The sequence below is a fragment of the Bubalus bubalis genome, chromosome 23 (assembly GCF_019923935.1).
Source record: "Bubalus bubalis isolate 160015118507 breed Murrah chromosome 23, NDDB_SH_1, whole genome shotgun sequence".
NCBI classification, from domain to species: domain Eukaryota; kingdom Metazoa; phylum Chordata; class Mammalia; order Artiodactyla; family Bovidae; genus Bubalus; species Bubalus bubalis.
Window position 1 is genome coordinate 31432634 of NC_059179.1, and position 15635 is coordinate 31448268.

General features: G+C 37.4%; 1 protein-coding gene across 1 annotated transcript in view; it reads left to right on the plus strand.

Annotated features, from left to right (window-relative positions):
• The window catches only part of PDCD4 (programmed cell death 4), a 26778-nt gene continuing 11143 nt past the window's right edge, over window positions 1-15635 (plus strand). Inside the window, exons 1-5 of the mRNA XM_025273948.3 lie at window positions 1-232; window positions 4595-4701; window positions 11390-11692; window positions 13263-13357; window positions 14393-14506. Of these exons, the coding sequence (XP_025129733.1) occupies window positions 4659-4701; window positions 11390-11692; window positions 13263-13357; window positions 14393-14506 (555 nt within the window). The 5' untranslated portion in view covers window positions 1-232; window positions 4595-4658. The remainder of the gene's footprint in view (window positions 233-4594; window positions 4702-11389; window positions 11693-13262; window positions 13358-14392; window positions 14507-15635) is intronic.

A 15635-nucleotide genomic window follows, 5' to 3' on the forward strand; every position in this document is an offset into this window, starting at 1 on the left:
CCCTCCGCAGCGCCAGCTCCATCGCTACGATTGGCCAGAAGACCTCCTCGGATTGGCCAATAAACGGCGCCCTGTCGCCCCCGTGTTACTGGGTAGAACAAAACAAAAACAAACAGAGCGAGAGGGGCCAGAGACGCTCGGAGGCAGCGGCAGACGCTGAGGTGCGGGGTCGGGGCCGGCTGACCAGAGACTTGGGCGAGCAACAGCAGCGGCGACGGCGGCGGCCTGAGGGGTCAGTAGCGGCGGCCCGGCTCGCGCGGTCGGGAGGACGGCGCCCTCTCCCACAGCCCCTATCTTCAGAGGCAGCCGCTCGTTGGCGGGGGGAGAGGGCCGGGGGGGCCGTGGAGGCGGCGGCCGAGTCCGGGTCGCGCTGGCGGGGCCGGCGTCCGCCGCCTCCTCGGAGTTCGGCAGGCCCAGCCGCGTCCGCCCCAACGCCCTGGGCTGAGGAGAACCGGCCCCGGTGCCCTCCTGCCCCCGGCCGGGAGTGTGGCGCCGCGGGCCCGCCCCCTCTTGGACCCCCTCCAGGCTTAGCGGGGCGCGCGGGGCTCTCGCCGTCGAGGGGCTCCTCGCCCGCCAGAAGGCCGACTTTTCATTTTCCTCTGGGGGTGGGCGTCGGGAGGCGGGTTTCTGGCCCGACTGAAATCCTGTGAGGAAGGTTTGCGCCCTCCCCGCCCTCCTGGTCTCCTTGGTGGCCCGCTCTGAAGATGCGGCCCGGCGTTCCCAGACCCGGCCCACCGGAGCCCGGTCCCGGCCGCCCGCCCGCGTCCAGCACCACGCGGGGGTCGGCCTGGCCTGGGGTCTGCAGGAGCCCGGGCCTGCGCGGCGGGGAAGCGGGCCGGGCCGCAGCGGGAGGGGCTGCTGGGAGGCGGCCACGTGCCCGCCGCCCCGGCCCTGCGAGAACTTCGCGGCGCCTCAGGTTGGGTATAGGGTCGCTTGTTTAGTTTAAATGAAATCTCCCGGAGAAAACAAAGGCAGGGACGGAGCCCCCCTTTCTGTGCAGCGTGTGCTCTGTCTGCTGCATTTGTCTATTTGATACTGCGGTGTATGCGGGGAGGCTTTTTTGGTTTGTTTGCTTTACAAGAGCTTCAGAACTGCCTTCGGAAGTCAAAATCGCCTGTCTCCCCTGGCCCTAGTGAGAACTGACTGCGTAGCCAGCAGTTGTGAGATACTGACAGAGGAGTAAAATGACTAAAAATGCACCTTTCTCGGGCGGGGGGCGGGGGGGGGCGGGGATGTCACCGCCTGTTTTTCCCTGAATTTTTCACTGTTAAATTAGACTTTTGGTATTCTTGCTAACGTAAGGCTTTTTAGGAACTCACCACTCACTTTTTAAAGGACCACTACAGATATGTTGTAAATTTACTTATTGGTATTTATGCCTTTGAGCTTTCCTGGCGGCTCAGTGGTGAAGAATCCGCCTGCCAGTGCAGGAGATGCTGGTTCGATTCCTGGCTCCGGAAGATCCCTTGGAGAAGGAAATGGCAACCCACTCCAGTATTCTTGCCTGGGAAATCCTGTGGACAGAGGAGTCTGGAAGTCTACAGTGGATGGGGTTGCAAGAGTTGGACACAACTTAGCGACTAAACTGCCACCACCATTTCTGCTCTTAACTTCCCTTTTTTATAGGTTTATTAAACTCCTTAATATCTTAGCAGGCGTCTTTGAATTTTATTTTGGTTGGTTTTTCTGTTGTAATAAAGAGAAAGGAAAAGTAGTTGCTAAAAGTGTAAAAATGACATTTTGCTATTTCCCCTCATTTTTGCATCATTGTGGTTGAGTGCTTTTAGCTGATTTTAAGTGGCTAGTTGGCAGTGACTGTAGCCCTGGAGTGAATACAAGTACTTTTCTAGTTAACATATGGCCTAAACTTCAAAAAACAGTCAAAGTGGTTTATGAGGTATATTTCAGGAAATAGATTTTTTTAGGGGAGGTAGGATGGGAAAGTGAGGGTCTTTTTGGGAATGCCTTGGAAATTGATGCTTCTGCCTGTATGTTTCTGTGAAACACAATGGATAAATGAAAACTGTTTAATTTCAGCCTTTAATTTTGTCTGACTTACAGCTTTATTGAAAATTTTCTAGTTTCGTGTGAAGAATGTGGAGTTTAGAATTTTTTTTTTTTTTTTGCTTTACATTTTTCTTAAGTTTGTGGCAAAAATCTTATGGATTGTTAAGTAACTGGAAGCTCATTACTTTGAAGACAGTAAAAACATGGGACTTACCTTTATCCTTCTGTAAATTCTAAAACATCTGTGTTGTTATCAAGTGTCCCTGAGTTCTTGAATGTGTTAATCATTGCCAGAAGACCCAGACAGGGCTTTTTGTTGTTGTTGTTATAATTATTTAATAAAAACAAACTTGATAAACTATAGTCATTACCTGATAATGTTCTTTGTCCAACTGAGTGTCTTTTGTGTAATAATTTAGATATTATTTTTAGTGTTAGAAAAGCAGTATTTAAAATTTTGATATGACAGCAGAAGTCTGTGTTCTAATAAGCTTCTCTCTGGTAACTCTAAAGAAGAATCTTCCTGTGGGTTATTAAAATCTTATATTGAGCTTGTGCACACGGAACTGGATTTAGAAGGTCAGGGTTCTAATCCTGGTTCTTCCAATGAGCACTTTCTCTGATTCTGTTTAGTTATGTGAACAGTGGAGTTCCTACCTCAAGATTGTTCTGAGTTGTACATGAAATAACACATGTAAAATTGTGTTTGAATTGTAAGGGGCTTTTTAAACATCAGTTATACTTTATTAGCTAAGTTCTGTGGAAAGTGTCCTCTTGAAGATTATGCTTGTATCAAGATTGAAGAAGATTTTTAAAATGTAACTTGTTAAAAAATCACACGCCTATCATGTGACATTTTTCTCTTTCCAAAACATGTGATTCATCTACTAAAATGAAATAGGTTTGGCATTTTCAGCCATGGAGGACACTAATGTTTAGGTTTACGAACTCTTTGTTCATTTATCTTTACGTATTTCTAAGGTTCATATTTTCCCCCTAAATCTGAAGTTGGTAGGAGTTACGATACTGAAAGATATTTATGTACAATCCATATTTTTGTTTCTTCTGAATAGAGAGTGATTTCACCATTTTCTTAACTTCTGAAACAATATGGTAGCATCTCAGTAGCCTAAGGATTATGCCACATTAAGAAACTTAAAATTTTAGCATAAGGTATGTGTTCATTTTTGTTTCACAAAATAATACCCTTTTCTGAAGGAAAGGGCTGTACAACTTACAAGATGTTAAAATGGTGTATGTTAAGAAATGTAAAAGTCAGTTTTTTCTTTGAGTGGCAGGAGGCATATCATTTTTCTAAAATGACAACTAACAGTAGGTTATGTTACATGAAAACTAAATGCTTTGTTGTAATTTATTAGTCATTCTCTTTAATTTGTGCATTTTATATCTTTTAAAAAGTCACTAGACTTTGCTAGTGACCCAGATGGTAAAGAGTCTGCCTGCAGTGCGGGAGACCTGGTTTGATCTGTGGGTCAGGAAGCTCCCCTGGAGAAGGAAATGGCAACCCACTCTGGTATCCTTGCCTGGAAAATCCCATGGACAGAGGAGCCTGGTGGGCCCCAATCTATGGGGTCGTAAAGAGTTGGACACAACTGAGTGACTAACACACATATCTTTAAAAAAGGGCACACTGCTGGTGAAATGATTATAAATGACCTGAATGACATATCTAACTTACGTTACTTCTAAGTACTCTAAATCACTATTTAAAAAATATTTCCAGAGAGATTATAAAATTGTATTTGGTTGCACCTTCTGGTGATAATTTTCATGAGAATGTATTTTGATAGTCTTTTTTCAAACAGTGGATTTTTATTGCTAAGTTAATTGTCTAAATAAAAGGTAACTGATTTCATCAACTAGGACCTTCCAGCATTAGTAATATTCAAACCATTTTGAAATCAAGATCTAAAATATTGAGGTGCTAATGTCATTGTACTTACTCTTTTCTTAAATAGGTAAGATTTTTAAAAGGAATGAGTTTTTCAGATTATAAAAATAATGCTGTCATAGAAAATACTAATTTAAAAAATTTCTTTGTAGCAGTAATTATAGGTGCCTCGGTGATGAAATGGCAGATTTATTTGCTTTCAGATATGTTTTAGTGTGAAAAATAAGATAATCCTGTCTTTTTTTTTTTTAACCAAAACTGTGTTATTTGCATTTTAAAGTATTAGTTCTTACAGTTAATTGGCAACAAACTATTCAATATCTAGATGTAGCAGATTAATTATGAGGCCTGGTATTTTTAAAAAATTTGGAATGTGTATCTACTTTAACTTGAAATAAGCATGTTTAGCAAATATATCTTTTAATTCCAAGTTACAGGGGTGCTTTGCCACATCCGGAAATTTGGACTTTTTTTAATCTTTTTGGACACAGGTAAACTTATCGAGAAGATTGAAACCAAATGTTAATTAGGGGAAGTAAAGTGAACTCTTAAAAAAAAATGGAATTATGTGGTGATTTTTTTTTTTTTAAACAGTCTGAGTAAGTAAATTAAATGGACCTTAATTATGTGAGTTTGGAAGATGTTGAAGTTTTTCTTTTTTTTTTCTTTTTAAAGAAATACATCCCAAAGGAAGAGTTCCATTTGGTAATTTAATCAGTGCAAGTGAAATTAAGGAACAATGGATGTAGAAAATGAGCAGATACTGAATGTAAACCCTACAGGTAAGTAATTATCTTGAATCTTGACTATTGTGAGCAAGTTTTAGGCCATTCCAAATTTTATGAAAACATCTTTACTTTAAAAACCATCTTAACTCATGCTATAAGAAATCAGGTCATATTATTTTAAAAATCAGGTTGGTGATTCTTACTTTTATGAAATTTATTGTATGTATTTTTCTGTGTGTCCTTTCACATTTCATACATTTATTCTCCAGTATTTATAATAAACACTATGGTGTGGATGGGAGCAGAATAGTGAACCTGATCATTACTATTTTCATATGTGCTAGTTAGTGGTTTCTATACTATAAACTATTCTTGGTATCATTGCTATCTTTCCTAACTAATAATGTATTATAAATTAACTGTATTTTCCCCAATTTTCCATGATGCTTCAGTAGTACATTATTGTAAAAATGATTTTGTAGAATAGATGTCCAAAATAACTTTAGATCTAAATAACTTTAGATCACTTAAAATGTGTATATACCTTTCAGGATAATCTTTGTAGAGAGCTGATTAGGATTATGAAATATTCTCAGTAGCAAGAACTTTTCATGTTGGTACATTTTAGGTAATTCTTTGCTTTATGATTAACACTGAAAAAATCTCCATGGAATTGAATGTTTAGCATATTTCAGTTTTTAATATTATAGCTTCGTTTTTCAATGATTTTGATTCGCTGTTCTGTCCAGTTATATAGTGATCTGAATTCACACTTTGAAGTTGAAGCTTCTTTGCTATTTTAAGTGTGCTAGAAAATTATTGTTGAAAAAAATTACTACAATAATTAATGATTATTTTGGTGCTGCTATATATAATGGCTCTATGAATACTTGTTTTTTAGCATTATAAATGGGTCTTATGTCCCTGCTTCGTTGAGGCGGGAATAGTAATGATAAAATTTAATAATATATTTCACAGATGGATAATTGTTTCTTCTCTGTACTGTCTAGTATGATAGCCAGTAGCCACATACGACTACTTAGCTCTTAAACTGTGATGTATCTGAATTCAGATGTATTGTAGGTGTAAAACTTTTTCTATTGGTTACATGTTGAAATGATAAAATGGATCTATTACATTGAATAAAATATATTAAAATAAATTTCAATTGTTCCTTTTTAGTTTTTAATAGGAATATTAGGAAACTTAAAATTACATCTTTGACTTGCATTATTTATTAGATAGCACAGCTCTAAGTTTTATACTGTTTTCTAATTGTAACAAGTTCTATTTCTAACTTTGTTCTTGATGTCTCTGCTCAGTACTTCTTAAATACTTTACTACTTGGATGAGCCTTAGACAGGCTTTGGCATTCAATTTAACCTGTAACAGTCCATGTTAAACTAGTGTATTAATTCCAGCTTCTACTTTTACCAGCTGTGTTACTTTGGGGAAGTAGGTTATATGCTTTGACCTTCAGTTTATTCATATGTAAAGCTGGAATTGTAAATAACCCACTTTAAAGGTTTGTTACTGGGATTAAGTGAGATACTGTGCATGTGTGTCATGCCCATAGCATGTATTATGCATATCACAAATGAAAATGTGCTTATATTGTTAAATATAATAACATAATTCAGTGGACTAGTAATTGAAAGTGTGATTGTCTGGTACTGTGGTGTAATGTATTTGGGTTGGTTATTGAGATGTTAGAGAATTCAGAAAGAAGAATTTAGTACATAGTAGAAAATGACTTTGAAGTCACCACATTCTGTACTCAAGGTTTTTTTTATCTTTTAAACTTGGGTTTTCTTAAAGTCAGATCAGTAGTGGTTCAGTTCAGTCGTTCATTCGTGTCTGACTCTTTGTGACCCCATTTCTAAAACCAGCTTGAACATCTGAAAGTTCACGGTTCACATATTGCTGAAGCCTGGCTTGGAGAATTTTGAGCATTACTTTACTAGCATGTGAGATGAGTACAATTGTGCGGTAGTTTGAGCATTCTTTGGCATTGCCTTTTTTTGGGATTGGAATGAAAACTGACCTTTTCCAGTCCTGTGGCCACTGCTGAGTTTTCCAAATTTGCTGGCATATTGAGTGCAGCACTTTTACAGCATCATCTTTCGGGATTTGAAATAGCTCAACTGGAATTCCATCACCTCCACTAGCTTAGTTCGTAGTGATACTTCCTAAGGCCCACTTGACTTCACATTCCAGGATGTCTGGCTCTAGGTGAGTGATCACACCATCGTGATTATCTGGGTCGTGAAGATCTTTTTTGTACAGTTCTTCTGTGTATTCTTGCCACCTCTTCTTAATATCCTCTGCTTCTGTTAGGTCCCTACCATTTCCGCCCTTTATTGAGCCCATCTTTGCATGAAATGTTCCCTTGGTATCTCTAATTTTCTTGAGATCTCTAGTCTTTCCCATTCTTTTGTTTTCCTCTATTTCTTTTCATTGATTGCTGAGGAAGGCTTTCTTATCTCTCCTTGCTATTCTTTGGAACTCTGCATTCAAATGGGTATATCTTTCCTTTTCTCCTTTGCTTTTTGCTTCTCTTCTTTTCATAGCTATTTGTAAGGCCTCTTCAGACAGCTATTTTGCTTTTTTGCATTTCTTTTTCTTGGTTATAGAACCCCAAAACTTAGGTAGTGAAGTGAAGTCTCTCATTCGTGTCTGACTCTTTGCGACCCCATGGTAGCCTACTGTAGGTAGGCTGTAGCCTACCAGGCTCCTCCCTCCATGGGATTCTCCAGGCAAGAGTACTGGAGTGGGTTACCATTTCCTTCTCCAGGGGATCTTCCCAACCCAGGGATTGAACCCGGGTCTCCCGCATTGGAGGCAGACGCTTTAACTTCTGAGCCACCGGGGAATAGGTTAAGTATATAGCAAAATATAAAAGAGCAATTGATGTAAAAATGGGTTAAAATTATAATACCTAATATATAAAATATACCTAGATATATCTACTGCTCAAGATACATAAATGTATATTTGAAAGGATATTAAAATAGTTGAAGAAACTCAAGTGTAGAAAATATGATTAAATTGAATACTTTAGTACTCTGAGGGACATTTTAATGCATTGTTATACTTCTAAGAGAGGCCTTTATCTTCCGGTTGAGTTTGGTGGCTCACCTTAATTGTTGAATAATGAAAGCAATACGTTAGAGATAGGTGTTTAATGTTTGCTTTGATCATCCATTTTTATGTGAAACACCATCTAGCTTGTCTAATCTATGATCTTTCCTTCTTCCTCTTATTCTTTTTTCTTCTTTGTATTCCCTCATTCCCTGTTTCTTTAGCTGTCACCACTTTGTTGCACTCTAGCTTTATATTTTCTATAGTTAACAGTCATCTAAGATTCAATGTGAGTTTGAATCTTATCCGCAGTCCTTGTTAAGTTTGTAACTTTTCTATGAAACATCTTTCTGGAAAATGAGGATAAACAGCTTCATTGTAGAACTTTGTTTGAATTATAGACCATGTAGGTAAAGTACTTGTGACCTGCTATGTAGTAGGTACAATACTGATGGTAATGATAGAAGAAGTATACAACTACTATGGCTACTGCTCCTTTTACTACTAATAGTAGTTTAGGTCTGGTGGTTATGATGGTGTCCCAAAGTGACCCTCCTAGCACTGGCTTCCTTTCCTAGTCTAAACTTTTGAATACTGTTTATTTTTTAAATTCTGTTTGAAAGCCCTTTATTTTGTCTTTAAAAGGGTTAACCTTTTTATTTATCTCAGAGTTATTTCAGTTAGTTCATGACTGAATACAGCAACATTTTCTTAGCTGGTGTCTTGACACTTTCTATTTTTTATAATATATTCAGTATTCCTCTGCAAACAAATTATGCCATATCTACCTATGATATCAAATCTGAGCTCTGACCATTTGAATGTGGGAGTGGTCAGCAGCTATTCCAGTGATTGGGACAGGATCAAAAAGGACCTAACATTACAAGGTAATGAGTTTACACTGACCCCAATAGGAATACCTTCAAAGGATTATCAGTGGAAGAAGATCAGTCTCCATGCAGTTTGGAGAATGGTTTGAAGATTCAGGGCAGGAGACTATTTATGAGACTGCTCAAGTGGTTTGGTGCTTCTTAATGTTTTTGTTTTGTGATTACTACAGGATTTGTGCCTGTTATACTTTTTTTCAAGAATTGTAAAGATTTTAACACACCTATGGTTCTTTATAGGTTGATTTAAAAAATCTTTAGTTTCTACCTTAAACATTTGAAAGACCGTGCATATAGATTTGACACATCTTAGTTACACTTTGGAATTTCCTAAGACATTTAAGCAAGCTTCAGGAGTTGGTGATGGACAGGGAGGCCTGGCGTGCTGCAGTCCATGGGGTCGCAAAGAGTTGGATGCAACTGAAGACATTTGAAAGGCTTTCCAGGTGGCACTAGTGGTAAAGAACCTGCCTGTCAATACAGGAGACAATGCAGGAAGACATAAGAGACACAGGTTCAATCCTTGGCTTGGGAAGATCTCCTGTGGCAACCCACTCCAGTATTCTTGCCTGGAGAATCCCATGGACAGAGGAGTCTGGCAGGCTACAGTCCCTAGGGTCACAAAGAGTTGGACATGACTGAGGCAACCTAGCAAGACCTTTGAAAAGGGATTCAGCTCTGAGTTGAGTTAGCCATAATGAGCAAAACTCAGGCCCAGGGGTAACTAATTCACTAGCTTTCTGAGCCTTGAAAAGTTTTCAGAGTAAAGTAAAGCCAATTGTTTCCATGTCATTTGATCCCCATTGACATTAGAGTAGATAGCGTGAAAGATACTCTGCTAGGTGCTGCAGTTACAAAAATATACAGTATAGACATGGTTCCTCTTTTGAGCCTTATGACTTATTTGGAAAAGCACGACTGGTGTATAAAAATACAAGTGATTTTGTGAGGTGGTAAATGAGCAGTATGTGACTGTTACTGTGCCTAAAATTGTTGGAAAAGTTTTCATGGAGGAAGTAAGACCTAAAGTATGTCCTAAAGGACTTTGGTAACTGGAAAAAGCAGAGAGGATGACATTTTAAACAGAAGACCATTGGGAACTGTGGATGCATTGCTGTCTTTCAGGGAATAATGTGCAACTTTTATATAGGCTAGAAGATATTCAAAGAGTGGTAAGTAAATGTGAGTCAGATTTGGAGAAATGAATTAGAACTTTGAGATAATGGCTTTGAAAGCAGTGATGAATCAGCAGTTTGGCTCAGTAATCACAAATGATCACTTATTTGCCAAATGCCTTTCAACCTCTTTGGATTAGTAGCATTTTCTAAGTGTCCATAATTAATCATGAGATGTTTGGCAATTTATTTAAAGACTCTTATCCTTAGTTTCCTTGTCTGTATAAATGATGCAATAAATAGCTCTCTAACTTATGGGTAAGTGACAAAATGCCCAGCCTAGAGCTTGGTAAATAATAGGCATTCTGTAAAAGTTTATCTCCCTTCTCTCAAGAGCCTTAGTCTTTTGTTTCTGTCTCCAGCTGCTTGACTGTCTTAGCTCATACAAGTTTCAAAGGTTTTACGTTTGTATTTATATTAACACAGGTTTTATGATATAAACACATGAGATAACACACTTTCTGTAAACATTGTTCATTAACATTCAATGCCTTAGTTTACTTTCCATGATACTGTGAAGAAAATCCTGGTTCAGTTCAGTTCAGCTCAGTCAGTCAGTTGTGTCCAACTCTTTGCAGCCCCATGGACTGCAGCACGCCAGGCTTCCCTTTCCATCACCGACTCCCGGAGTTTACTCAAACTCATGTCCATCAAGTCGGTGGTGCCATCTAACCATCTCATCCTCTGTTGTCCCCTTCTCCTCCTGCCTTCAGTCTTTCCCAGCATCGGGGTCTTTTCCAGTGAGTAGGCTCTTCTCATCAGGTGGCTAGAGTATTGGAGCTTCAGCTTCAGCATCTAGTCCTTCCAATGAATATCCAGGACTGATTTCCTTTAGTATTGACTGGTTTGACCTGCTTGCAGTCCAAGGGCTCTCAAGAGTCTTTTCCAATACCATAGTTCAAAAGCATCAATTCTTCAGCGCTCAGCTTTCTTTATGGTCAGACTCTCACATCCATATGTGACCACTGGAAAAGGCATACCTTTGACTAGAAGACCTTTGTCAGCAATGTCTCTGCTTTTTAATACACTGTCTTGGTTTGTCAAGAAGCTTTTCTTCGAAGGAGCAAGCATCTTTTATGGCTGTAGTCAGTGTCCACAGTGATTTTGGAGCCCAAGAAAATAAAGTCTGTCACTGTTTCCATTGTTTCCCCATGTATTTGCCATGAAGTGATGAAACTGGATGCCATGAAATTAGTTTTTTTGAATGTTGAGTTTTAAGCCAGCTATTTAGTTCCTCTTGATTTTTGCCATAAGGGTGGCATCATCTGCATATCTGAGGTTATTGATAATTTCTCCATGCAGTCTTGATTCCAGCTTGTGCCTGGCATTTCGCATGATGTTAAATAAGCAGGGTGACAATATACACCCTTGATGTACTCCTCCAGTTTTGAGCCAGTCCATTTTACATGTCCGGTTCTAACTGTTGGTTAGTTGTCATTTATTAGATTGAGCCTATGAAATTGGAAATATGTGACTGCTACATATAAAAATGATAATTTCATATGATTCAACCTAATCTAACATGACTATAGCTGGTATAGCAATAGACAGTTAAAATGCTTATTTAGATTTCTTTTTTTCCTTCATTTTGTTTTTAAGACCCAGATAATTTAAGTGACTCTCTCTTTTCTGGTGATGAAGAAAATGCTGGGACTGAGGAAATAAAGAATGAGATAAATGGAAATTGGATTTCGGCGTCTTCCATTAATGAAGCTAGGATTAATGCCAGGGCAAAAAGGCGGCTGCGGAAAAACTCATCCCGGGACTCCGGCAGAGGCGATTCCGTCAGTGATAATGGAAGTGAAGGCCTTAGATGTGGAGTATCTGCACCAACCAGTCCAAAGGGAAGGTTGCTGGATAGGCGATCCAGATCTGGGAAAGGACGGGGATTACCAAAGAAAGGTTGGTATATATCTTACGCAAAGAAATAAAAGGAAGAGATGCTTTCTGATTCTTGTACTGCAATTTCTTGTTCTAAGAATGAGAGGAATTTAAACAATGATAATGTAAGGCTTTATGGTTTGTATGTATTTTTACATAGAAATAATCCAAGCATTACCCCACTCTTTAAATTGAGCCTTTTTGCTTGTTTGTTTAGGTTTAGCTCTCTTAAGCAGAACTTGGTCTCATATTTCCAGCAAAATATACACCAGTGCTTTTCACAGTTATGACTTGTGCATGTATTCTCTAATTCTGCTTGAAAGAAGTAGGGTCAGAAATTCATCATACCTATTATCTAATGAATCTAATTAATTATGTCTTGTTAAGAATACATGATAAATACAATTTGACTGGTAATATCAGGGTCAGAATTTTAATAATTTTGTAGATCTGGTTCTAAGTTCTTTTTAGTTCTATTTATTTTGGGTACTGGTATTGTTTTACTGCTGTATCTCCAGGGCCTGGAGTAGTGACTCGCAAGGTAGGTACTTACATAATTGTTGAATTGAGGGGTCTTGTTAGCCTCTATGGTAGAATTTTGATGCAGTTTGGAGATTTCACTTGCATCTAAATGGTGGAAGCATCAAATTATGGCCTAGGATTCTTGTAAAGTTTTTGTGCCTTGTCAAAAATTGTTGTTGAATGACTCTGCAACCATTGCCTGGATCAGAATGAAACCTAACTACCAGATTTGGTTTTGCTCTGGTGGTAAGAATTATACTCAATGTGTAAATAACGCCCCCCTTCCCCATGGGTGATAAAGTTCTTTTAAAATATTGCAATATATTGAGCCTTATAAAAACATTTCAATACATTTATTTAGTAAAGCAACTTTGAAAGTTGGAATTGTTTAACTTCTGCTGATCTATTTGTTGGTAGAAAAATAGAAATGATTAGTTTGGTTAATGCTTCAATAGAAATCAGTTATTTGTAATATATTTCTGGCTGTAAAGTATTTGTTTCTGGTGGGCTTAGAGGGTTGCAGTCGGACACGACTGAGCACACACACATGAATATCTAAAGAGAATTTGACTTTAAAACATTTGATGGTGGTCACCATACTTTGTTGAATAATTTCTCTGTTGTTGAGTTTTCTATGTCATTCCTTAACTGAATTAGCGTATTTCTTTTTGTTGTTCCCAAGAAATGTCAGAATTTAGAGCCCAGTTGTTATCAGCTGCCTTGAGGTTACCGCTACAGCTATTTTTGTTTGTTTGTTTGTTTTGTTTTTTTACTTTTATTTTAAAGCGTCTGCTTTTTAGTTTTAACTTTGTGAGCTGTTTCAACTTGCTTTTTGGAACTAGGTTATAAATATATCTAATCATAACTGAAAAAGCAATAATCTGAATAAAAAGTTTACCGTATAATTCTTAACTGGCAAAAAAAAAAAACCCTGGCATAAAAATTAAAATACAGTTTTTTAACTGCTCCTTAATTAACACCTGAATGTCTAGAACTATTTCAGATTTCAGTTAAAATTTATGAACTGTGGACATTATGCTGTTTCCTTTCTCAATTCTAAACTTTTCAGGTGGTGCTGGAGGCAAAGGTGTCTGGGGCACACCTGGACAGGTGTATGATGTGGAGGAGGTAGATGTGAGAGATCCCAACTATGACGACGACCAGGTATAAGGCTGATACTTCTTGTGATACGTATTTAAAAGACTTACAGACTTTTTTGACCTCATGTTTGTAACATACTCATATATTGGTCAAATCATGTATTCTATATTTGTAGTATTCATATACATATAATTTTATTTATATGTGATTATCTGCATGATTATATAATATGTATATGAGTGTGTATATATGTGTATACACGTTACACCCATTCGTATATGTATCTAAATTGTAGGTATATTCAGTACTTTCAGACTATTAGGTTAATTTTGGATGAGAAAACCAAGTTAACTGAGTAATGTATGTGTAATTTTCACTTGGTTTTTTAATTTAATATTTGGATATGGAAATATTTCTAAGAGAACATGAAAAAAATGTTTTAAAACCAGTAGGATTCAAGTACTATAAAATGTTTGCTAAATATTCTAATTTTAATGTATAAACTTGAAGGTATTTGTTGTTAGATGAAGCCAGTCACATGTTGCAGGCAAACACTTCAGGACTTTTTTTTGCAGAGGACAGGGTTAGAAGATTATTGGACTTCTTATTTGTTTTGAAATTTCAGTTGAATAGTGCTTTTTCTTAGAGATTTTCTGGACTCATGAAGGCTTTTATTTTGTAGTACTAATCATAAAGTCTTTGGTTCCTGCTGTTTGTTTGTTTTTTTTTTTTAATGACATTTTAATGAAAATACTGGATATAATAGAAAGCCATCATAAAGTTTTTTGGTCACTGAAGTATTATTGGTTTTTTGGGAGAGAGAAAAAATAAACAATCTATGGTGGATCAGGAGCAAGTCGTATATTTGCTGTGGTTAGTGGTTCTGATCTATATTTTTATTATATTCAGATTTTATAAAAGAACAGTGACATAGATTTCTGTTTTTATATTATGTAAGTGATCAGAGCATGTAGCATGTTTTTTTCTTGTTCCAAGTAGGTATTACTAAGCAGTTGGAGTACAAAACTATGAAATAATTTCAATTTATCTGAAGATTGTGTTCTTTAATTTATAACACTCTGCCTCTTCCCTTGCCAGGAGAACTGTGTTTATGAAACTGTAGTTTTGCCTTTGGATGAAATGGCATTTGAAAAGACTCTGACACCAATTATACAGGAATATTTTGAGCATGGAGATACTAATGAAGTTGCGGTAGGTTTAAAGTTGCAAGTGTAACTTGTTTAATATGGGAGAACACACACTGTTAAAGCAAAACATCATATCCAGGAGGATTTTGGATCACTGGAAAAGACTAAGCATTTTTTAATATGTAAATGAAGTTTTAACTAAGAAATGGAATAAAATTTTATTTACCATTCTTAACCTGTTTGCAATCTGATGAGGACTATGTGCCATTTCCTTCTCTGAAAAATGGCACAACACAATATTTTAATAATTGTAATTATAACATTTCCATAATTGATAGTATTTAAAATATAATTTTAACAATTTCAAGGCGTTTATGGACCTAAAACCTCAGGGATCTCAGTTAAAAATACTTCAGTTCCACTTTCTTTGATATTCATTTCAATACTTAAGACTAGAATAAAATTTATCCTTGTACTCTGTCCAAAAATGAACACAAATGTAAATAAAGATTTAGAAAAGAATGCATACAGAAATCAAGAGAACAAATGTTATTTTGAAGCATAATTTGCATGAGGACATTTGCCCTATTATGAATTGTTCATAAAGTAAATCTAGAAGGGTAAAATAAAATTATTGCTCTCGTTTAGTAGTTTAGTATTATTGACTTAAAGTAATAAAATTGTATCTCTGTAGAAGACTTATAATTTAGATTCTTTTAATTCAGACTGGGCTTTCTTGGTTTGTCTCATAATATGAGGTTTGATAGCTTTGCATTTTTGTAGGATTTGAATATAAAACAAATATTTGATCGGTGGATACCATGTGGAGGTATTTATAATGGTGATTCCTGCCTTTTTGAAGCTCAGTCAAGTGAAGGAAATGATACATGCACGGATTATTAGAATGTTATAGAGGAAAAGTTTACCAAAGTCCCATGAGGGTAGGGACTTGAAATCTTGTTACCTACCTAGCATGGGACCAGCGGTATACTCAGTTTATTAACTGAGTAGTACTGTGAGGTGAGTGTTATGGAAGCATAAGATGGAGGGTGATAGATTATCTGGAACCATCTGAGGATGGTTAGGCGTTTGCCAGGCTAAGATGGTTGAAGCGGGTTTTCCGGGAAGGAGTAGTCCTGGAAGGAGTTTTCCAGGAAGTAGTATCATGTTTAAAGTCAATGAGTTGTTCAAGT